General features: G+C 37.8%; 1 protein-coding gene and 1 pseudogene across 1 annotated transcript; both read right to left on the reverse strand.

The window, feature by feature from the left end:
• Positions 1-4,990: 4,990 nt before the first annotated feature.
• On the reverse strand, positions 4,991-11,754 carry Or51f1 (olfactory receptor family 51 subfamily F member 1). Its single transcript, XM_034524157.2, has 2 exons — positions 11,642-11,754; positions 4,991-10,266 (listed from the first exon to the last, which is right to left on the reverse strand). The coding sequence occupies exon 2, from the start codon at positions 10,233-10,235 to the stop codon at positions 9,285-9,287; it is 951 nt and encodes a 316-aa protein (XP_034380048.1). The 5' UTR covers positions 10,236-10,266; positions 11,642-11,754; the 3' UTR covers positions 4,991-9,284.
• Positions 11,755-17,429: 5,675 nt separating this feature from the next.
• On the reverse strand, positions 17,430-18,301 carry LOC117713137 (olfactory receptor 52R1-like; annotated as a pseudogene).
• Between the last annotated feature and the right edge of the window lie 6,534 nt (positions 18,302-24,835).

Raw genomic sequence — 24,835 nt, forward strand, 5'->3', positions numbered from 1 at the left:
TAGGGAAACACCCTTACAGAATCAGGGGAAGGGGGATGGGATATGAGGTGGGTGGGGATGGGGGTGGGGAGTGGGAGGATGGGTGAGGGGGTGGGTGCACATCTAGATTCAACCATCATCTATCATGCCAATAAAGCCAATTTTGAAATCCAAGGATTTTCTTGTGTCATAGAGGCCTCACCGTGAGGAACCGTGGAGAAGGCTTTTAATGAGCCGCTGTAGCCACAGCTGCTGTGCCTAACTTTCCTCCTGGAGAAACTCCCTGCGTTTCCAGACACCTTGCCCACACAAGTGTATTTTGTGATATAGAGAGCAGAGGAAACCTTGGGAAGTTGATTTTTCTTTTGCAACGTGTGATTTCAGTTTAAGATCAATTCAGTATTTGCATGGATAAAAACTGAATGAGTAATAGATTAAGTTATGGGCTTCTGATAAAATGGGTTTATAACAGAAGAGTCTGCAGAGATGGAAAAATGAAGCCAAAATGGTAAAAATGAGTGAAGCGTGGAAACAAACATGTTCTATTTCTGTAAGGCAGAATCAGTTTGAATTGTGTTGCAGGGATTGAAGGGATGAGTCAAAGGAGACACTAATAAATCTGGCTTAGTTCGCTAAATAGGATGGCATACCAAAAGGGAAATAAGACATATTATTTTAATCAAAAAGAAGTTTAAACAGAGACAGGAGAAAGGTCTGCACAATGTTCAGTCACTCTTCTGATAGTGAAGTGCCTTACTGACAACTGGCAGCATGAAGCAAGGAAGGCAGATTATATTGACTTGGCTTCATTCTTTGAATTTGAAGGACTGATGAGGTTTGCATGTGGTTTGTGTAGAAAGGGGTGATTAGAAAAATGCATTTTAACTTTTATATGGAGCAGGTACCGAGAAATATTCAGTGAATGAATAATGGACATTAAGTACATAATTTTGTGGAATTAATTTTGAATAATTGATTTCTACCAAATCCTAGGACAATGAGTACAAAAACAGTTTTAAGTTACTATTGAGTCTTTTTGTGATTAATTCTGTATATTTTAATTCTTGCAAATTGTCACAGATTAAGAATTATGGAGTTCTTAAAATCTAACTGTTTATATCATCTTCTGTCATTAGCCAAGTTTTAATATTAAATGATATTCCTAAAACAATAATTGTCAGAGTAAGCAACTCTTTCATATAACAAGCATGAGAATTTTATGAAGAATCTAAATTATATATAAAGGATTCTGCTGTTTCCTAGCCTAGTGACATAAATTTTTAATCTTGATTATTTTTTAATTGTTTTATTAAAGTGTCTGTTTCTGCCTCTGCTGGCCATTAGGAAAGAGCAAATGACATGACAAAGGCACATACTCTACTTTTATGAAATTGTTTCATTACTTCTATCATCAGTGATTTTATAATCCTGGTGGTTTTGGCCTTTAGTAAACTTCTATATTCAGTTTAGTCTACTTAATTCCTATAATTTTCATCATGGCCTTAAAGACATTTATTACATGTCTTTAATAGTGCTTTGATGTATGATGAATACTTATAAGTGGCATTGGGCACTACCTTGGCAAAATATTTCCTCTTTTTTGAACACGTTTCAAAAGCTTTCAAAGTATTAGAAAAGCTGTGGGAAGGTTACTGAAGTCATAGACCTGTTTTCATGCACCACATCCTGAGAATTTGAAATATTAAGGGAGGCACATGAATCAGACTGAGCTCAGGGACCCCAGTGGGGGCTCTAGAAGAAGGCCTGGAGGAGCGGAGGGGGATTGCAACCCCATAGGAAGAACAATGTTGGCTGGCTAAAACAACTAGTGCTCCCAGGGACTAGATGGCTAACCAAGGAGTGTGCAGGGAGGGATCCATGGCTCCAGATACATATGTAGCAGAGGATGGCCTTGCCTGACATCAGTGGGAGGGGAGGCGCTTGGTCCTGTGGAGGTATGATGGCCTAATGTAGGGGGGTGATAGAGTTATGGGATGGGAGAGGATGGGTGGGTTGGGGAGTACCCTCATAGAGGCAAAGGGGAGTGGGGAGAGAGCACATATGGAATGGGGGGTTTGTGGAGGGGTTAGCAGGAAGTGGAATATCATTTGAGATATAAATGAATGTAATTATTAGTAATAAATACCAAGAAAAATGGCACATCACTGAACTTCTCTTGAGCAGCCCATAGATTTTCTGTTTCTTTGTCTGAAGGTTTAGTTGTTTGGCCCTTTTTTGTTTCACCTCTTTATGTTCCTCTTGATTTGATACACTTGACACTTAAACGTTTCCCTCACCTATGAGGTTATGGATACTAATAGTCCCAGATCATCATCATATGCCAAGGTGACCTCTTTTTCATGAACTGCCTCTAGAAAATGGTGACGGTTTGGAAAGTAAATGAAGCCCATTCTGGGACAGCAGAAGACTCCTTTCATGTGTGGCTTTGACTTGAAGACAGCGAATGACCTTGACTAACTGTTTAGAGCTACACAGTTTAAGACCCTATTTCTATCAAACTGACTATGTACTATACTATTGTGACGATTGATACATTTCACACTATCATGAAGAACTGTACTGTTTTGGCTAATAGCGACTTATTAGTGAGTACATACTACTTGCCTTTTTAAAACGTAAATTATTTTGTTTATTTACATTCCAAAGGTTGTGCCCTTCCCAGTTCCCTCTCCCTTTCCATTCCATTCCACTTCCCTTTGCTTCTGAGAGGGTGCTCCTCTAGCTACCCATGAACTCCAGCCCATCCACCCACCTATCCCCACATCACCCCCCAGCATTCCCCTTCCCTGGAGCATCAAGCCTCTGTAAGGTTAGTATTCCATTGTGTAAATGAACAACGTTTTCTGTATCCATTCTTCTGTTGAGGGGCATCTGGGTTGTTTACAACTTCTGGCTATTACAAATAAGGCTGCTATGAGCATAATGGAACACATGATCTGGAGGCATGGTGGAACAACTTTTGGGTCTTTTAAATCATGAGTCAGTGAAGAGAAAACATCAGTCACATATATTAATTCTATTAGTTAAAAATAGATTAACAAAGAATCAAAATTCAAATGTTATTGATGTTTTTGTTTCCTTGAGGCTAGAAGCATACATGTTTTCTTTTGCCTGAATCTCTATTATAGCTTGAAATTGTAACATTTCATTAACTATGAAATAAAAAGAAAAGCTTTGAATGCTTATTATAATAGTAGTTATCATGATACTGAAGTATGTGTTTTTAGAAATTTTGTGTATGAGGTGAGCTTTAATTCCCTTTTATAATCCTATAATCTTTCTTTCTTTCTTTCTTTCTTTCTTTCTTTCTTTCTTTCTTTCTTTCTTTCTTTCTTTCATTCTTTCATTCTCTCTCCCTCTCCCTCTCCCTCTCCCTCTCCCTCTCCCTCTCCCTCTCCCTCTCCCTCTCCCTCTCCCTCTCCCTCTCCCTCTCCCTCTCCCTCTCCCTCTCCCTCTCCCTCTCCCTCTCCCTCTCCCTCTCCCTCTCCCTCTCCCTCTCCCTCTCCCTCTCCCTCTCCCTCTCCCTCTCCCCTCTCCCTCCCCCTCCCCCTCCCCCTCCCCCTCCCCCTCCCCCTCTCCCTCCCCCTCCCCCCTCCCCCCCCTCCCCCTTCCCCCCCTCCCCCCCCCCCTCTCTCTCTCTCTCTCCCTCTCTCTGTCTCTCTCTCTCTCCCTCTTTCTCTCTCTCTCTGGTTACTATTCTTACTGTGCTCCATCATGCCTGCATGAACAAAATTAATTTTTCTGGCTAGATTATAGGGGGATAACTTAATGTTCAGTTCTAGTTTAAAATTCTTAGAAAGCTGCTTTGCGGTTTGATATTTACAAACTCATTCCATTTACCTTTCCTCTATTCCCCAAAGCGCAGAAAAAGATAGAATTTGTCCCTTTTCAACTTCCTACAATCTCCTATGGTCTTGTTTCTTTTCCCTACATCTCTCCTATGCCTGCCTACTCTTTTACTGGATATCACTGAGAGAGGTGACTTGTCTTCACATAAACTATCAGCAATAAGAGAAGCAGACACACAAAAACTTAGAGATGTAATACAAATATTCAAGTAGCTGCACTTGCTTTCTGAGATACTTGATGGGGAGAAAAATCTCAAGCATCAGCTCTTTTGGCAAGCTCAAGGTACCACATAAATGGCTCTTTCCAGATGAATTCCCAGGTATCTCTATAACTCATCACAAGCCTGATAGAGCTGGGTGTCAGCTCATTAAAAGGATATCACAGCACATATTTTACACAGCACTTTCTTGCTTTGGAAATGTCACAAAAGTGAGGAAAAAGTTGGTACAGTGAAGATTTAGCTCAACCTGACACATGGGGCATTTGTGCACTTTACATCAATACTCTTCATTTGTGATCTCATTCATTTCTTTGTATTAGAAAACTTGTTAGAGCAAACAGAAAGAAGTGAATATTCATACAAAATCTTGCATATTTTAAATGTAATTTATTTCTTTAAAATTGAAACTAATTACATCATTTTCTCATTCCCTTTAAGAACTCAGAAAGAAACAGGAAGAACCAAAACAAGAAAATCTGAATCCTTAATATTTGCTCAGTACTTTTTGAGATAATTATAATTGCCTTTCTGAGCATCTGTCATATTTCTGGCCTTAATTCACTTTTTGTTTTTAATGAAAGCATTTATTTTAATTTAGTAAACATATCAAATGTTTCCTAAGCACTCCCATTTTTTAGCACTTGGTATATAGTGAAGAAAACACTCACATTAACTTCATTTAATCTTAGTTTGTGTATGGATCTGAGGCATAAATAGGACATAAAAATAGGGTGAGAGAATGGCAGAGGGGTGTGTGTGTAAAAGGCAAAATCTAAAATATAGTTCATATGACTGAATTCTAGAAAGCAAGGATGAGCAAAATGGGGTCAGACATAGACCAGACAGACAACTTTCCTGTGGAAACCTTAAGCTTTTTATTCAAGTAGTAGAAAACAACAGAAAGCTTAAACACCAGGAAAAGCTCACAAATACACTGCAGCTTGAAAAGTCATTGTCACTCTTGGGATAACTGATTCAGAAGCAATATGTTGAACACAAACAGGAGTACTAAGCATCTTTCCCATCATTTTGAATACATGTCAGCCGAGGCTCTGATTGTTTAAAGAAAGAAGACAAACCTTCAAAGATACATAGAATGTGTGTCTATGAATATACATTGGAATATACATTGAATATACACTGGAAATTAAGTAAAGCCTGGAGAATTGGAATCCATTTCTCTTTATTTTGCATATGCATATATATTGCTGTGGCATATAAGTCCTACTGGGAAGCTTATATGTAAGCCATGTGCTGCAGTGACACAAGATGCTCTAGTTCCTATGCCCTATGGACTCCTCCCTATTCTTCTGTTGTTACTTGGAGTTAGTACCCTGTTATTTTTGAACCCCTAGGCTTGAGTAATAATTGCCTTATACTTCTAGCCTTCTTCAGCCCATGAAGTTCTTGTTCTCTTCTCTCATGGTCATCTTTCTATTTTCATGATCCTTCCCCATATACGAATTTAAATCTAGGTTCTGCCTATGAGAGAAAACACGTTATTTATGTTTCTGAATCTGACTTACTTAAAATAATGATCTCTAAGCCTTTGATTTTCCTGCAAATGTCAGAGCTCCATTTTTCTTTGTAGCAGAATAAAATTCTATGACTATATACATTGTTTTATCAGTTAATTAGTTGATGGACATCTAAGCTTGTTCCAAATTTTAGATACAGTGAATAATGCAGCAATAAACACAGCCTTGTAAACATGTTTATAGTATGTTGCAGTTGTCCTAGTGTTGCATAAAGGTTCCCTTCCCAATATTCCTTTAAATTTTTTTTCTCATACATTACATCTGGGCCCTAGTTTTCCCTCAGCCCTTTCCTCCCAATGTCCCTCCGCTCTCTTTCATAGATCTACTTCCTCAATTAAAAAAAAAAAGACCTCCAAGGATATCAACCAAACACGGCTTAACAAGTTGCAATAAGACTAGTCACAAACCCTCATATCAAGGCTAGAGCTGGCAAGTGGCACCCTAGTAAGAGATAAAAAGCCCCACGAGCAGGCAAAAGCATGAGACACCATCCACTTCTGCTGTTAGGAGTCTCAGAAGAACATCAAAGTACACAACTATGATGTATATGCAGAGGACCTAGCTCAGAGCAACATAGGGTCCATGTTTGTCACTTCAGTCTCTGTAAGTCCCTATGAGTCTTGTTTAGTTGATTTGGTGGGTCATGTTTTCCAGTGTCCTCAGTCCCTCTGTGTCCTACAATCCTCCTGCACCCTTTTTTTTGTGGTTCCCCTGCATCAGCCTAATGTTTGCTGTGGGTTTCTGGATCTGTTCCCATCACTTCCTGCATGATGTCTCTCTGATGACAATTAGGCTAAGTAACAATCCTTGCGTATGGCCGCATATTATTGAGTTTTTTTTTCTTTGCCAGTCATGTTCTATCCTGCATTTCAGGGCTGTCCTTCCTCTGGTTCCTGGCTATCCAGACAATGTCAGGTATGGGTCCCCTCTTGTGGCATGGACCTTAAGTTGAGATACTAACTAATATTTGCTTCTTTTATTGGTCACCATCTGACTGGCAGAAGAGGAGTCTGATGCCAGTTTTCATTTGTGTTTCTCTGATGGCTAAGGATACAGAACACTGGCTGACATTAATGTGACATTTGTGTTTATTTTGAGAGATGCCTGTTTACCTCATTAGGTAATTATAATTTTAGAGGAATGTTTAATATTTGCTCTATATTTGCAAATATTTGTTTAATATTTTAATATAGGAATAATATTCCTATATTCTGCTTATCAGTCCCTGTGTGGTGTGTAGTTTGTAATATTTTTACTGTCTCAACACTCTAGCAATTATTTAGCTTGCTGTGCAGGAGCTCTTTAACTTCATGTGATCATGTTTGTTAATATTTAGGAATACATCCCACACCAGTGCTGTCTTTTCCAGAACAGTTTATGCCTCTATCTTGATGTATTTTTTTTCTGTATTTTCCTCTATTAGTTTCAACCCTTCAGATTTTATATTTTTTTTATCAATTTTGAGTTTATTTGTTTTTAAAAAACAGTGGATTTATTTTCATTGTTCTATGTGGATGCCCTAAGATAACAGCCAGTTTCTGCTCTGTTGCATTTACCAGCTCCTCCTCTAAGATTTTTCACTTGTCTTCTGTGGGTTTCATAAGAGTAAAGCTTTCTACTTTTTGTTTAGCTACAATTTTAGAATAGTGTATGCATAAAAGAATAATAGTGGGCATTTAACATAAAAACAGTTGACAGAGCTCGGGAGGCAGGCAGGTCCCAAGTCAGCTGAGCTCTGTTGGTGTCCCAGCTGGTGTGAGTATTTGGGCAGAGACTTACCTTTGTCCCTGGATTGGTGGGGTTACCAACCCATAGACAAAATTTCTGACCCAGAATTGTTCTTGTCTAAAAGAACTAGAGGGACAAAATGGAGAAGAGACTGAAGGAAAGGCAGTTCAATGACTGGCTCAACTTGGGATCCATCTCATGCAAGGGGTACCAAGGCCTGACACTATCACTAATGCTATGATGTGCTTACAGACAGGAGTCTAACATGGCTGTTCCCTGAGAGGCCCTACCAGCAGCTGACTGAGAAACATGCAGATACTTACACCCAACCATTGAATTGAAGTTGGGGACTCCTATGGTTAGGGGAAGGATTGAAGAAGCTGAAGAAGAGGATGACTCCATAGGAAGACCAGCAGTCTCAACTAACCTGGACCCCAGGGAGTTCTCAGAGACTGAACCATCAACCAGAGAGCATACAAGGGCTGGTCCAAGGTCCCAGAACATATGTAGCAGAGGACCACCTGGCCTGGCCTCAGTTGGAGAAGATGAGCCTAATCCTAGAAAGACTTGAGGCCCCAGGGAAGGGGGAGGTCTGGTGGGAGGTAGCACCCCCTCAGAGACAAGTGGGGAGGAGGAATGGATGAAGAACTGTGGGAGGGAGGATGACTAGAATGTAAATAAATAAAATTATTAAAGAAAAACAGTTTAAATCCACTAATTTCAGAAAAAATTCTCTGTTTTCTTTATCTCAAGAACTATTTCAGATAAGGCTTGTGATTTTAAAATTTATATTTCCTCATGAATATTGTACACATAACAGTTATAGTCTTCTATAAAATTGTGTCCAATATACCTTCTTGATGTGTCTTTGGAAATCTTTAAATTTCAGATTGCAAGGAAAACTGGATAGAGTACCACTGTTATCAGACATAATACCATTAGATGCATTATTGTAATTATTGACCATGTTTATGTTTATTGAACAGAAGAATGTATGTTTATTAATCCTTTAATTTCTATTACTCCATGCAAAGGAAAAAACATAGTAATATGAATATGTTGATTTTGCTTCAATTTGACGACAATAATATGTATGTATTATATTAAATGCTTAATGAACCATTGTTCATTATATAAACTATTATAAAACTTTAATGAACCATTAAGTAACAAAGCAAGAACCTCTACTCTAAGATTCCTTGCATTTTACTGGATGGTTTCTTCTAGACCCAGAGTTGTACTTCATTTATCAAATACAGAAATAAATATCCCTAATTCTCAAAGCTTTCTTTTGACTATTACTTGTATAAACCATTTATTCTTATCATTTATATTGTATCTTTTCTATGAATATAATAAGCTAAATAGGTTTGAAAAAGCTATGAAATATATAAAAGCTGAGGCGTGGATTAATGGTGATGCACATTTACTTCTTGCGATGGAGTATCTCTCATGGGAACATTTGCAGAGAATGCACCACAGACCATGGTGTCTAGGATGTGGGAATCACACATCAAACTATTACCTCTGATCCATGTTAGATGTATGACCTGAACATCTCTATACCTTCATGCAATCATCAGTGCATATTTTAATTGTATTATAAATAGGTACACATTTTGTTGTACTGTTTTGAAGGAAAGGTGAAATATGCCTTATGAGTCATTTGAGAAAACCTTGCGCAAAATAATCAGGAAATGTCAGTTACTTTTTAGCAATAATTTTATTTCTTTATCATTACTACTTAAACTTCCCTGATTAGACTGTAAAACTCTTGAAAAGCATAGCACAGTATATTTTAAACAGAAAATATCTAAATATTCATTAAACCTTGCTAAATAACTTAAAATCTTGAAAACCCCAACATTGAATGGGGAATCTCCAACCATATTTGCTTTTGGAGCATGAAAATCACACCAGTATTTTCAAATGTTAAGAGTACTCTGTGTTCATTTTCCAAAGAGCAAACTAAGAATAGCCTTTCTGATTTGTTTTGTTTTCACACTATAGATGATGGGGTTGAGCACAGGGGGTAATAGAAGGTAAACATTGGCCATCATTGCATGGACTACTTTGGGCGCTGACCGACCATAGCGATGCACCAGAGACAGGCTAAACATTGGGATGTAGAAAACAGCAACTGCTCCAACGTGGGACACACACGTGCTGAAAGCCTTATGTCGTTCTTCAGAGGAGGCAATAGTGAGGACAGAGCGAATGATCAGTATATAAGACAAGACAATGCATGGAGTATCTACCCCTGTGGTCAGAATGAGATCAACTAGTCCACAGATGCTATTGGCTCGAGTGTCTGAACATGCTAACTTAATCACATCTGGATGGTAACAGTAGGAATGGGAGAGGGTATTCCTTTTACAGAAAGAGACAGGCTTAAGGAGCAAAAGTAGTGGAACTATTAATAATAGAGTGCGCATTATCACTAGGAAACCCATCTGAACGATTCTAGAATTAGTAAGAATCATGGTATATCTAAGAGGGTTGCAGATAGCTACATAACGATCAAAAGCCATAGCTACCAGCACCCCAGACTCTATAAATGTGAATCCATGGAGAAAAAACATCTGAACAATGCATAAATCTAGACTGATTTCATTTGCATGAAACCACAGGATTCTCAAGGTGGTTGACATTGTAGAAATAGTCAAACCCAGGTCAGTGGCAGAGAGCATGGAGAGGAAATAGTACATAGGTTCATGCAGAGTATGCTGGGTCACAATGATAAAGAGGATCATGCTGTTGCCAGAGAGGGCGGTGGCATAAAGACAACAGAAGGGGATGGAGATCCAGCCATGAGCAGACTCTAAGCCAGGAATGCCAGTCAACAAGAAGGTTGGTAATTTCGATGTGAAGTTGCTTTGGAATTCCCTGTTGTCTTGCATTTGTAGTGTTTGCCTTTACAGTGCTCACATCCTAAGAAGTAGCACATTGTATTGTTATAAAAAAGCAATTAGACAATTTTCTGATTAGAAAAAAAGACTCTAGGAAATAAATTCTGTTGCCTAGATAACTAAAATTAATTACTCTAGCAATTATAATTAGAGACATTTAGAATAGAATTTTTTTTACTGTTAAACCAAGTAAATATATTCACATAAATGCTCATTTATATATTTATTTTTATATTCATAGATTTTAAGTTTCACCAGATTATGTGAATAAATAGTCATTTCTAGGAATGCAAAAATAGGAATGTTTCAATGTGGAAAGTCACTAGAATACAGGAAAACAAGCACAAATTTATTTTTAATATGTCAAGTTTAAAGTGAAAAAGATAAGCCTACTTAAAGATGTCCATGTGTTTGGAATGGACCTTCAGGTATGACTCTCTAGACATAGATTTCTAAGAATAATATTTTTAATTTCACAGAATGGGTGAACAGCCAAGTATTATTAAAAGAAAATGATGCAGACAGAGTATTGTGGAAGATTAGGAGAGTCTGAGTGGTTCTGAGAAGCGTAAGAATGAGATCCTGATATCCTCCTGCGTATAACAGTGGGAACTGCTTGAGCAGCCAACTCTAGTCAGCATTGAAACATTCAAAGGGAGTTCAGAGTAGTTGTTGACTTTGAGAAAGACAGTTTTAACGTGAAATTATAAACCTCACCGCAACTCACAATCATTTGGGGTGGGTTAGGGAACGGATGGAGAAATTGTGGTGGTGCTGTAGTTTGTTCCATTTTCAGAAACTTAGTGCTTAAGGCAAAGACAGAGATAGAGTGTGACTAAAGTAGGCTGTAAGAGGTGTGGGGGTATTTTGAAAGCCGGAGAATTTAGATAAATATACAAATTTATAAGCTGTGATTAGAGATACAGTAAGAGTCATGGGTTTTAGAGAATGAATGAGAGGATTTAGTTGATATAAAAGTTTGAAAGCATTAGATGATTGAGCTCAGTACAGGAGAGTAACTAGATCCCAGAAACAGGTTAAACATTATTATCGACACTAGGTTAAAAATTAAATAGTAGCAATATTCCTTTCTCTGTTAAGGTTTTCCGACAATTTTATCAAAAATTTCCTTTATGCTAATAAATATCTTCTAATATGTTTTAATTAACCATTTCATGTTATTTTCATCTATCTTTTATTAAATCTAAAATTTTATGAGTTTCAACTCTGTCTGAGAGGAATTATTGCAATATATAGCTACAAACTGTTATTATATGAATGCCAAGATAGGGTAAAATAAATGATTACCTGAATTTTTTATAAACCTATTTGAATTGTTATGTGTAGGTTAGAAACATATACAAAGAAAACACAGCCAGCATTGTTATCTATCTTACCAGGGCTTTGTGGAAACAGGAACTTTCTGTGTCTTTGCTAGCAGAGACAGAACAGACTATCATGCTGGGACCTATGGATATTTTAGTAAGTTTGAACTCAACCGTGGAATTATGTGCAAGATGTGAATTTCTCTGGGGAAATTGACAAAGAACAAGCTACATATTTAAAAATGTAAGGTATCACCATTGAATCCCAAAAGGTTTTATGCTAATAACTCAAATAAACAGTGGTTCCCCAGAGTTCTGAATGATAAAAAAGGAAACCAAAGAATTCATACACAGTGTGCTCTCCATAGAGATGTGCTGATTCCTGTGCATTCTGTCACACACACTCACTGTGAGTTCTTATGAGCATTGCTGTGTCTACGAAAAAAAATCTGTTTCCCTGTAGTTATCCATCATCACCACTGGCTCAACAATATTTCCATACATCTGTGATAATCTCAGAGTCTTGTGGGGAAGGATGTTATTGAGATATCCTATTTATGACTCAGTACTCTGTAATCTTATTCTTTGAATGCTGACAAACTTTGACAAATTAAAATTTCTTTTAATTTCAGTATAATGTAAGTATAAACATTTCTGAGGAGAGTTGATGGATGCTCTAACCTATGAGTATAGCAATAATAGTTAGGAGTCATTTTAATACTATGTCCACTAGCAGAATAATTTTGGGTTCTCCCATAGGACCTATAACATACCTAGCCACAGGTTTTTGGTCCCAGTAATGCTGCTAGGCCTGTGTTCTCTCTATTGGAGAAGACCTTATATATGAACAGAAAGCAGTCAGTTACGCCGATAGCATTGAACCACTATTGTACCAGTGAGCATAGCTTGTCAAGGTAGTCATTGTCGTTGCTGATAGAGTACACAGAAGAGTAGATTGTGCCTAGCATCTTCTAGATAAATGAAAGCTAGTCAAGAGGAATGAAAGTTTAAGATCACAACTTATAGATTTCTCTGTTTCACAAGTCAGATATGTGGTGTCTTCAGCAATAGAGTGTGATAAATGATGAGTGTAAAAAACTGTGAAGCACAGTGTGATACTTTAATGCATGTATACGTGGTGTGAGATTGAGGCCTTGTGTATACTTCACACACCTCAGACATTTGTCACTTTGTGTAAATCTATTTATTTTGATGTTTTGTGTTTTTGATTAAAGAATAAGAATAAAATAGAAGAGTCACTGACTCTGAGAGTAAATCATGACCATCAATTCATTCATATGTTTATGTTTTTAAACTGTATATACACTTACATACAAAAGCACGCAGTTCACAAAGGCATACAAATTATAAAGAAAATATAGATAATAAATAAAAACAATCATGGAAATATGTCCTTAAAGGACAGTTTTTCTCTTAGAAAGGTAAAGTCATAACGGGCCCTGCTACAACAGTGCCCTGCTGTTCAGCCTTCGGCCTTCACTAATATTTAGCCATATAATTAAGAAAAACTATTTTATAAACATTTCCTCAGTTCTGTTTCCTGGGCAAATTGGTTGCTCAGTGCCCTGCTGGCTAATCCAATTGATCTTGGGATGAAGATAGGACTTGATTGAGTCATTCATTTTATCTGTTACCCTAAGGGAAGAATGAGAAAGAATTCTTATTCTCTTATTCTTTGTAGTCACAAGTGGCTATGATAAGAAAATAAGAATGGGTTAGCTATCAATAGAACATTAGAAAATATATTTTAAAAGTGGAGGTTAAACTTTTAGGCATCTGTGTGCTCATTACTGTTCCATCACAGTGACAAATTTATAAATAAATAAAAAAATACTTTAAGAGAGGAAAGGTTTACTTGGTTCTTACTCAGCAGGTCCCATTGTTGAGGACCTTGAGTGAGGCCGAAATATGGCAGAAGCATTTGGTGGAGAATAGCATCTTACCAACTGGTGAACAGGAAGTAGAAAGGGAAAGACAGGAAGGGACCAAGGAAGGACACTAGCTACAAGGACAGGATCCCAGTGACTGACTTAGACAGCCATGTTTTATATGTAAATTATTACTACTACCTGGAGAATAGGCCTTGGACACTTGAGCCTGTAAAGCAATTCATATTCAAACTAAATCTGGAAGGGGCGATCTTTAATGACTGAGCTGGGACTACAGGTTTTTAGTTTGACACCCACAGAAATCCATTAGTGTGGAGATTATCCTTGTTGTTATTGTGTACAGATTTGCTTGCTTATTGCTATGGGTCAACTGAATGGTAGTTTGTTTCATTCTAATACTATAAAATTAGTCTACTGTCTTATCTTAACATTAGTAGAAATGATAGAATAGAAGAAACGAATAAGTCTCCAAAATGAATCAGAGCCGGATTTAAATTATCAGTCTTCCTAATGATTAAGACATTTCCACTGGCTGGTGTGTGTGTGTGTGCGTGTGTGTGTGTGTGTGTGTGTGTGCGTGTGCGTGTGTGTGTGTGTGCGTGTGTGTGTGTGTGTATTGCAGGGGGTAGATAGTATGCAGGGTAGGACTATTTGTATTCCTACTTTTACATAAATTATTTGTTTAATTTTGAAATCACAGTTGAATATAGCTATAATGTTGTACACTGTAGGTATGGGTACTGAATTGAGATCTTCTTACTTAACCTTTAGAATTAATCAAAATTATGTTGTATCTAACACACAGATGTAAACATTGCTGTGAAATGCAGAAGCAAGACAAATTTTCCACTGTTTGTGTTTTTCATATAGACTAGTAATTTCTAGCTTTTATATTCTGACTCAAAGTAATGCTTAGCAGTGTAGTTTTAGATTTCTTCCTCTTCAATGAAAATAAATGTGTTAATGTATTCCTTGGAAAATCTAGACTGTAAATTCTTATATGCATTGTTCTAAGGAAAAAGTTTTATTTCTAGTAAAATCATGATAAAGTTAATGCATTAAAGCACAGTTCTCAACCTGATACCCTTTCATGTCAAAGATTCCTGAGGCTTTGTCTGAAAGAGCATGGTGAGCCCTTACTAGGCAATCTTGCAGAAGTAGTTTTATATGAAATTTGTGTAGCTTTGTCTTCTTGTAGAACTCCTAACAGAAGAAGCAGGGGCTGTTTCTGATGCTTCGCCTACTTATGGGACTCTTTTTCTTCTACTGGGTTGCCTTGTCCAGCCTTAATATGAGGGGAGGTACCTAGTCTTATTGCATCTTGATATATGTTTAATTGATATCCCTGGGAGGTTTACCAATTTTTGGAGGGAAACTGAGAAGAACAGATGTGGAGAAAATTGGAGGTGGGAGGAGTGGCTGAGAGGAGATGAGGGAAGGGAAATTATAGTAGTATATGAGAGAATTAGAAAAACATGTTTTAAAAAAGGTGGTGTTAGGAGGGCTGCAAGTGCCGATGACACAAGCTAGGGAATTTATTAGTATCACAGCTTCTGGCTTGCACACCCCTCAGAGTAGGTAGCTCAAAACCACACCAGTATCCTCTTTCATAAGGTGCATGCAGGTATAGTAAGCAAAGCATTTTGCATCTGAATGTCTGGAACTTCTGGGTACACAGCTCTATGGTGAATCTGTCAGGCGCCTGGCTCTGATTTTAGGGACCCTTGGAACCCTCGTGCCAGTCCATTACTAAGCATGATTCTAATAGGAAACAGATGATTATCACTCCTTGTTTCATCCACAGGACTCCAAAGGACCTTGAGCCCTATCTGGCCCCCAGCAGTGGTTCAATGGTGGGAAGAACCAGGTGGTTGAGACTGAGCAGAATGACGGGAATGACTTTGAGAGTACAAAACTAAAGCAATAGGAGGAAAAAGATTTGAGCAGAGCAAGTTGGTATAGGAGCAAGAATCTGTACTAAATACTAGGTAGAGTTTCTCCAACAACAGCACTACCTGTGTAATGCCTAATGTTTTTTAAGATTTATTTTATTTTATGCATAAAGAGAGAGGGGGAAAGGTGTGTGTGGAAAGTCATCATAAGTAACTATGTAAGAAAATGTCATGTGGAAACTTGTTCCTGGGTAAACTAATAAAAGTGATAAGTAGATAAATAGACCCAGAGTTGGGATACTTCCTACACTGGAAAAACACAGATGCAGATGTATGTGGTACATAGTGAGGGTGATTATTCACAATAGTGGTATCAGAAGATGATTGTGATACTAGAATCTGAGGGGGGAACTTTCCTTTGCACAAACTAACCAAGCAGTAAACATATTATTTTGACGTAGGTCACAGACAGTCACAAAATTGTGACTGTCAAGTGAGTATGAAAATATAAGAACAGGAAACTACTAATCATATGTCTATAAACCAACAGTTTTATAAATTGATCATAATGAAGTTTGGCTATACCTAGTTTAGTCTAGTATAAATATTCATAATCTGCAAATCTAGATGTATTAAATAAAGAATAAGCCACTTCAAATGTGGCACTTTTAGGTGGAAATCTGTTAGAGTAAATGCTGCATAAACCATGGTTAAATTTTGCAACCCAATAGGCAATTATACCCAGAGTAAGAAATTCGTTTTTCACTATACTTTTGAAAAGGCTTGAATATACCTCCCACACACACACACACACACACACACACACACACACACACACACACACACACACACACACACAGGCACATAACAGAAAATCAATAAACTAGAATGGAAAGGAGATAATGATGAGGAAGAGAGGAGAGAGATCAGAGGGAGGAGAAAGAGGAAGAAACAACATAAAGAGGAGAGATAAAGACAGAGAAAGAGAGACAGAGACAGAGAGACAGGATGCTTTCTCAGAATCCTTGATCTGGGGTCAGTTCCATCTCATGTTCTTTTTTCCCTCTCCTGGAACCCAAGGTTTCAGAATTACATCAGTATGTCTCTTCTGGTCTCACTTGGAATTTCTTGGTGGAAACAGTGAGTGATCTCTCTATATTCTGTAAGCTAACCCAAGCTCCTCAAAACATAGTTAGTGTATTAGGCTCTGCTGGATCATTGTCTGAAATAATTTTTCCTATTCCTTTTAGGACTCTCATGACGTTTTTTTTTCCCCATGAGACTCAGCGAGAGAGTCACACGGGAAGAGGGAGAGACAGCGGGATTCGAACTCGAAGAGAAGGGCACTGCAGCCCTCTTGCAGCGGGCGCCCAAGCCGTGCGCCTATATCTGGGCTGGGTATTAGGTTACACTTCTGATTGAGCATTACCAAACTTATAAAGCCTTTGATTAACATTTTTAAAAAGTGTATAAATGCAAAAAGAAAAAGGGGGCAGGGGGTAGGGGGTAGGGGTTTTCTGGGGGGTGGGATGGCATCTGAAATGTAATAAAATATCCAATAAAAAAAAGAAAAAAAAAAGAACTCTCATGACTCATGTCTGTGACTGCCAAGCACTCTATTTCATACCTTTCTCACTTGTATATATCTGATAAATAACTACCATTTATAAGACCAGAATAGGCACCATTTCTTTTTTAAAAAATAATATTTATTGGTCTCAGTTATACAGTTTATTCATTTTTAATGGAGTCACTGCATGAGTGGAACCATGCGTATTTAATTTCAATAAAGAGATTCTCAGATGGAAGAAATATGTACAGTTTTAGCTGCTTGATGTGATGTCTATATTCTTTTCAGACTGTCTGACCATCTAATTTAAACCATGGTGATCTGGTAAAATATTTACTGATTTAATGGATGACAAGTAAATCCTTTCATGAGGGATATATGTCAACTAAGTATGTATTATACATCACATCTCTCAGTTCCCTGGCTGTGGCTAGCATAAAATTCATTCTTATTTGGTCTGGAAGGTTTTCAGTTGAAGGCTATTTGTTCTAATAGGGATGGCTTTGTGGTGGTAGGAAAGAACATGAGAACAGTTTGTCATCTGTTCTTATGATGGTATGAGATGCTGTGATCCATGGTTCAAGGACATTTTCTACAAACCTTGGTGTAATCCTGTCCCTGATCTGTCTGGTGCTAACTCTGTATATGCTGGGATTGAGCATGGGAGGAACTGGAAGATAGACAAACATGATGTGCACAACTCAGGGCACATGGTGGCCAAAGTGGTGGGTGAGGAGTGTGAAAAGGGCTGGGATATATAAGGTTAAGATGACACCAATATGAGAAGCACATGTACCAAAAGATTTGAGGTGAGCTTCACCTGAGGGCAACCTCAGCACAGCTCTAAGAATCATCACATAAGATACACTGATGACAATTTTGTCAAAGCCAACCACAGAGAAAGCCACAAAGAGTCCATATCCACGATTGGTTCTGGTATCAGCACATACCAACTTGAGCACAGCCATGTGCTCACAGTAGGACTGGGGAATGACCTTGTTGGGGCAGAAGGGCATCCTGGAGCTCATGAAGCAGAAGGGGCTCACCCACAGCAGCCCTCTCACCATCACAGCTGCCCCCAGTTTGATGACTACAGATGTGGTCAGGATGCTGAAATGTCGGAGTGGGAAGCAGATAGCCACATAGCGGTCCAAGGCCATGGCCATGAGCACTCCAGACTCCACAGAAGAAAAGGCATGTATGAAGAACACCTGGATGAGGCAGACATGATATTCAATCTCATGATCATGAAGCTAGAGTATGATCAGCATTTTAGGTTGTGTGGAGGAGGATAGGACCAGGTCAGTGATAGCCAGCATGGCCAGGAGAAGTACATAGGCCCATGCAGGTTGTGGTCAATTCATATTATATATAGGATGGTAATATTTCCAGTCACTGTCACAACCTACATGACACATAATGGGAAGGAAACCCAGAATTGATAATTCTCTAGTCTTGAGATTCCAAGCAAGATGAAAAATGTATAGTGGAAAGAGCTATTCCTTGAAGCCAAAATAAGAGAATGTGTCATATTTTCTCTGTGGTGAAGTTACTTTGCTCTTGAGGATTATAACAGCTAAGACATAGATGATTATATCCACTTGTGTAATATCACAACTTTATTCAATAGTAAATTGTAGTAAAATTATTTTTATAATAAATAATGTTTTGTAACAAAAATGATGCTACTTAATACTTTTTAGTACATAACATTTAAAATATTAGAACATGTCAGAATCAAGGGCAATTATTTTCTAAAGACAAACTATTTTCCTGGAAGTAGAATCTGCTAAGTAAAGTCAAGTATGACAAATTAGTTATAGTCAAATTTGTCATTTTCTCTTTGACAAATTACTTGGTCTTCCTTTATCTCTGTGATGAGTCATTTGGGCAGTGGTAGCTCATGGTAGGAAAGAGGCATGAAATAAGGAATTATAGTGATTTATTCTCATATTATCTTTGGTTATTTAGCAGTTTTCATCTTGATTCTAGCCTAAGGAAAAAGAGGAACCCTCTGTGTATTTATAATTATACATAGTGTATTTTATGAAAATCTTAGAACATGAATATCTTATGTTTTGTGAGTAATCCATTCTTTTTTATTTTTTATTTATTTGTTCTGATAGTTGATTTGTTAGTTTCATAATTTATCAGCTAGCCTTCTAATATAAAAAATAGTTTTCTCTTACCCCTTTTATTTTATTCTTTTATTTTTTTATTACTTTTTTTTTACAACCCAGTTGTTACTCACCCACTGGTTTGTCATCCCACAGTTAAACATCCCATCTCTCCTCCCCACTGTCTCCAAGAGGATGTCCCCACCTGCCAAACCTCCCCACTCCCTGGGGCCTCAAGTCTCTTGAGGGTTAAGAGCATCTTCTCTTACTGAGTCCAGACTAGGCAGTCCTCTGCTGTATATGTGCTGTGGACCTCATATCAGCTACTGTATGCTTCTGGTTGGTGGCTCAGTCTCTGGGAGCTCCCTGGGGTTTGGGTTAGTTGAGACTGCTGGTCTTCCTATGGGGTCACCCTCCTCAGCTTCTTCCAGCTTTTTTCTACTTCAACCTCAGGAGTCCCCATCTTCAGCCCATTAGTTGGGTGTAAGTATCTTTATCTGTCTAGGTCAGCCAGCTGCTTGTTGGGCTTCTTGGAGGACAGTCATGCTAGGCTCCTGTCTGTAAGTGTCAGGCCTTGGAGCCTCCCCTTGAGATGGATCCCAATTTGGGCTGGTCACTGAACCTCCTTTCCCCAAGTCTCTTTTCCATTTTTGTTCCTGCAGTTCTTTTAGACAGGAACAATTCTGGGTCAAGGTTTTGACTATGGGATGGCAGCCCAATTTCTTCACTTGGGACCCTATCTTTCTGCTGGGGGTAGACCTTATGTGTCCCTCTCCCCACTGTTTGGTATTTTATTTAAGGTCACTCCTTTTGAGTCCTGAGAGTCTCTCACCTCCCAGGTCTCTGGTACATTCTAGAAGGTACCCTGTCTCCCATCCCGGAGGTTTCATATTTCCATTCTCCATGTTCTTCAAGAAATGCAACTTGTCACAAAAAACGTTAAAGCATAGGTGACATGTGACTTAGTTCTTACCCAACATCTTTTTTCTTAGTCTTTTGAGAGTCTCACTTTTTACCTCACTCATAACAGAAACCTTCAGGTGAAAACAGTATCCTTACTGTCTCTTTGTTTGCAGTCTAACAAATGTTTCATTTTATAGGCCTCAAGAATCCTAAAAGGGCTTCTTCAAGATGAAATAGGCCTCATTTTTCCTAGTCCCCTTCATTTATAATAGCTGAGTGCAGTGGGGCTCAGATTTTAGAAGTCTTCTCTACACCACAAAGCTTATCTACCTTCCTAGTTAATCATCATGAGATTGCTCAAATAATCCTATGAAGCACCCAGTGGCAGTTCAGATGGCACATCATCTCCAGGTCAGGGCCTCTGCTTTGCTTCTGTTTACCAGATTCAATCTCCTCAAACAGTACCATATTTTCTGATTAAACAAGAATGGGCATACTTACCTCCTCCTGGCCATTGTATGTCACTCTCAGTTTGTTGGAACAGCCACCAAGATTAAGAATGATTTAAACAAGCATACTTAGATCATATTCATTTTGCCCCACCCCCACTCCCACAGTTGACTAGATATTTGTTGGCTAAAGATACAACTTCCCAGCATGCCTAGTTATAGCTGAGTAACTGTTGGAGAAGGATTATTGGATTTTGAGACCCTTCACTAAAGTCCCTTTAAGTTGTTTGTTTTTAACCTATGAAAAACTTCTATGTCATTTACCATGAAAAACAATAAAATTTCAGAGTCATTAAATAATCTGTCAGTGATCATATATAAAAGTATTGTCAGAGTACATCACTCTTGGACTAACAATACTGTCTTTGTTGGCAACAAATAGTTGAGAATCCTGCCCCAGCTGTGTCAAGCAAATTGTTGAACTGATACGTCAAAGGCTGAAATTCAGGGTGTTTAAACAATATACTAAATCAGAGAATTTGGACTCAGTATTCTTAGTATTTCCCTGGATTGAATCTTCTGTAATAGGCTCTTGGTTGGGCTTTTACTGTCTCTGGGAATACATTGTTTTCTCTTGAATTCTCCCTCTCTCCCTCTCTCCCTCTCTCCCTTCTTCCCTTCCTTCCTTTGTTCCTTCCTTCCTTTGTTCCTTCCTTTCTCTCTCCTTCTCTCTCTCTTTGTCTCCCTCCCTCCCTCTCTCCTTCCTTCCCTCCCTTCATTCCCTCCTTTTATTCTCTTCTTTCTCTCCTCTCTCCCCCTACTACCTCAATAGGATCTGGATTTATGTTATATAACTTATTTGGCCTCATACACCAGAACACTGGGATTTTAGGGATGTACAACCATTGACTTGAGATTACATTTTTATTGGCTTCCCATTAATCTTAGTAGAAGGATCATTACTTTACACAGCTTTATGTTGTTCAGCTTAACTGGACATCCAGTTTCTCTCTTTCCCCTTTATCTGAATTTTTTCAGATACAGAACACCCATGTTAAGAGACATGCCTTAGTGTTTTTTAATCTATTCTGTTTGTCCTGACTTTATCCTCTCAGTGCTCATTTATTAGAGAAACAATAGAACAATAGAAACAACATAAAAGCTATATTTGGTCTGGGAGATGTGATCCTCAATAGGTGTCAGTTTTCTTTCAACTCTTTCTTCATGTTCTATAGTCTATCATCCTCACTTTTAGAAATTCCTTTCTGTTTCTCTTTCATTTTTAGGACTTGAACACATCGAGAGTTATGAGTGTAAGCTATGCTTAATGGACAGGTGTTTGCTGATCCTTTGTCATTTTTGTTGCATGTGAAAGAATTGCATTATGAAAAGAACAGTTTATCATCTTGTTTTGGTTTGAGACATGGAGCTGTGCATTTCTTAGACAGGAGGAAAAAAAGCATATAATTTTCTTCTTGACCCATACTCATCATTCCTCTATTCATTTATAATATACATTTTTCTTATTTCTACAAGATACAATCAGTATTAGCATACTGTATAATAATACCACACAATAGGAGATGAAATAAAGTTATATGCTTGTAAAACATTAGTGAAGGTTGATGAACTTTTGAATCTCATCGTGGAATATTGGAACCTAAGTGCAGAGCATGGGAGGTCACAATCTGTCTGTTGCTGGAGGGCACCTTCTTACATTTTTAGGTCTGACACAGAGGAGGCCAAGATACTTCTAATCTCAGAGTGTAGTACAGTAGACTTGGATTTCTAGACAGGGTGCTCCATCAAGCCAGGACTTTTATATAATGCATCGTTTTGCCCTTTTTATTCTTGAAGAAAAAGGATGCATGAGGCAAAAGGAGTAACTCACCCGGATAACTGCTGTGTCTCTGAACAAGCTGGCTATGACTAAAGAATTTCTTACAAGCCCATGGGATTAAGCCTTGTTTAGAGATCTCATGTCAGGATCTATTTAAAGAACTGTGTGGTCTGTCTGTTCCCCCAAGCTCTGGTTCTTTTCCTCTTTCTATATCCAAACTGCCTCACATTCACAATGACTCCACTGACTCCCTGTGAGACCGGAGGCTAAAGATAGAAGAGTTAACTCCTAACTTTCCTCTCTTGTCTGTTTACAGCAGCACAAAGACAGGTTTAATTGAATGCATGTGAAGGTGTGTTTTTACATTTACATAAAGCTTACACTTATACTTACATTTTCTGTTAAATTATTTTTAACATCCATTTTAGGCATATTGTGTGCAACATGAATAGCCATTGATACTTTACATAAAAAACATTGACTTGTATGTGAGCATATATGCACAAGTGCTGACAACTATTTGTTTTAAGGATGTATAATTAGTATAACACTCTCATTCTATGAGTTCAGGGTTACCAAATGCACAGACTGTGTGAAAGTACATGCTTGTTTACACATCTTATAGTGCAAAATGTATATATATATATATATATATATATATGAATTAAGTATGTGGCATTATTTTGAAATAGGGCAAAAATGATAATTGTGGTTAGATAAGACCCGAGTAGAGTATGATTAATTTCTAATCCAATGTGACCAAAATTCTTATCTAAATACAAATCATATGTATGTATGTTTGTGTGTGTGTGCATGCATGCATGTGTGCACATGTGTGCATGCAAAACAAAACTATCAAGCTAACAACCATAAGATTTGCCAAGGAACCAGCACGTACCCATGCAGTCTCCATGGTTCCTGATTCAGTCTCTGTGAGCCCCTATGAGCCCTGTTTAGTTTATTTTGTGGAGCATATTCTTCTGGTGTCCTTAACTTCTCTGGCTCTTATAAGTTTTCCTCCACCTTTTCTGTGAAGCTCCCTCAGCTCAGGGTTGGGGGAGGGTGTGCACTCAATGGAGATCTGCAATTTGGGATCTCTGCCTAATGTTTTGCTGTAGGTCATCTGCCAGAAGAATCCTTTCTGAAAGAACATAAGAATATAAAAAGGCATTAACTACAAGAGGAAACTATAGAATCATGAATAGACTTCATTAGAAGACAAAAGTTCAATTGTAAAACTGAAAATTCAAAACAAAGAATTACAATAAAACTGTCTGACAGAGAAAGACCCATGACCCATTCATGGGAAAAAGACAACTTATTGGAGGCATAAGTAACTTGCTTAGGTAGAATTTTCACAAAGAGAGGTATGTGAATGGCTAATTCAGATATGAAAATGTGCACAACACCATTCTTCTTTAGAAAAATGAAAACAAATCACAATAAGAAGTCAATGGAGAACTGTCAATGTACATAAACAATCTGTCAATCGCAGATTGTCTTTTTAAAATTTTCTCAAGAGAACAGACACATTGTACCAAGAGTAGAATGGACCTAGAAATAGTATTCTGTAACATTTTAAATAATTTGTATGAAAATATGTATGGCTTCATCTAATTTAGTGGGTAAGAGGACTCAAGCTGTAGTTAGCAAGAGAGCCAGTAGTCATGTCCACTACATTAACCTAAACCTAGAAAATGCTCAAATAAGATAATTTGATCCATAGATCTTTATATTTTCAAAATAAATATAAATGTAACAGAAAAAGTAATAGAGGGTTTGTTCAAGCAACAATGAAGTGAGTTTATCTTTTCTAGTCAATTATTTTTTCTCTGAACCAAATTAAAATCTGGGGCAGGTGCTGCAATGAATAACTAAGTATCCAATATCTTGAGTCCATGATAAGCAAGTTTGAGTGACAGGAACTCAGAAACCTCCCAGTGTAACCACAGTCCTGAAATTGACATGGCCTGTAATCTTCAGGGTGTTAGAATCCTGCACACAGTAGGACCTCAAAGCTGAAGAGAGGTCAGAAATTCAGGCCCTTGGCTCCAGTTCCAGTCTTGAATCATGGTTTTTATATTAAGAAGATACTGATATGAGAATTGTGATTTTCAAAAATTTAATTTTCTTTATTAGCAAATAGTCATAGATCGTTAGTGAGGTACTGAAGGAAGCTCATACCTTTTTTGTATCTACAATTTGAATTTCTAAGAAAAAAGTTAATTTCAGAACATGGTCCAAAATAAATTTTAAATAAAATTTACATATCAAATGAGCAACTGAGTCACTGCATGAATTTTAGCTTTCTTCTCACTTCTGGATGGCTTGGGTCAGCTTTTTTTTCACATGACTAATTCTGTTTTAGTTATTATTTATATTTTAAAAATTGTTTTTGTTTTTTTAAATGGTCTTTTCTAACCCAGGCAGTCCTTGGATTGAGTATGCAACCAAGGATGGATTCAGACTCCCAGTTCTCCTGACTTTGTCTCCCAAGTGGCTGGGGTTCCAGCTGGACACAACTTGCTGAACTTTAGTGTCAACTGAAGTTTAATTGTATTCCAGTCAGAAGTTAATTGCTTTTC

Source organism: Arvicanthis niloticus, chromosome 1, assembly GCF_011762505.2.
Source record: "Arvicanthis niloticus isolate mArvNil1 chromosome 1, mArvNil1.pat.X, whole genome shotgun sequence".
Taxonomy (NCBI): Eukaryota; Metazoa; Chordata; class Mammalia; order Rodentia; family Muridae; genus Arvicanthis; species Arvicanthis niloticus.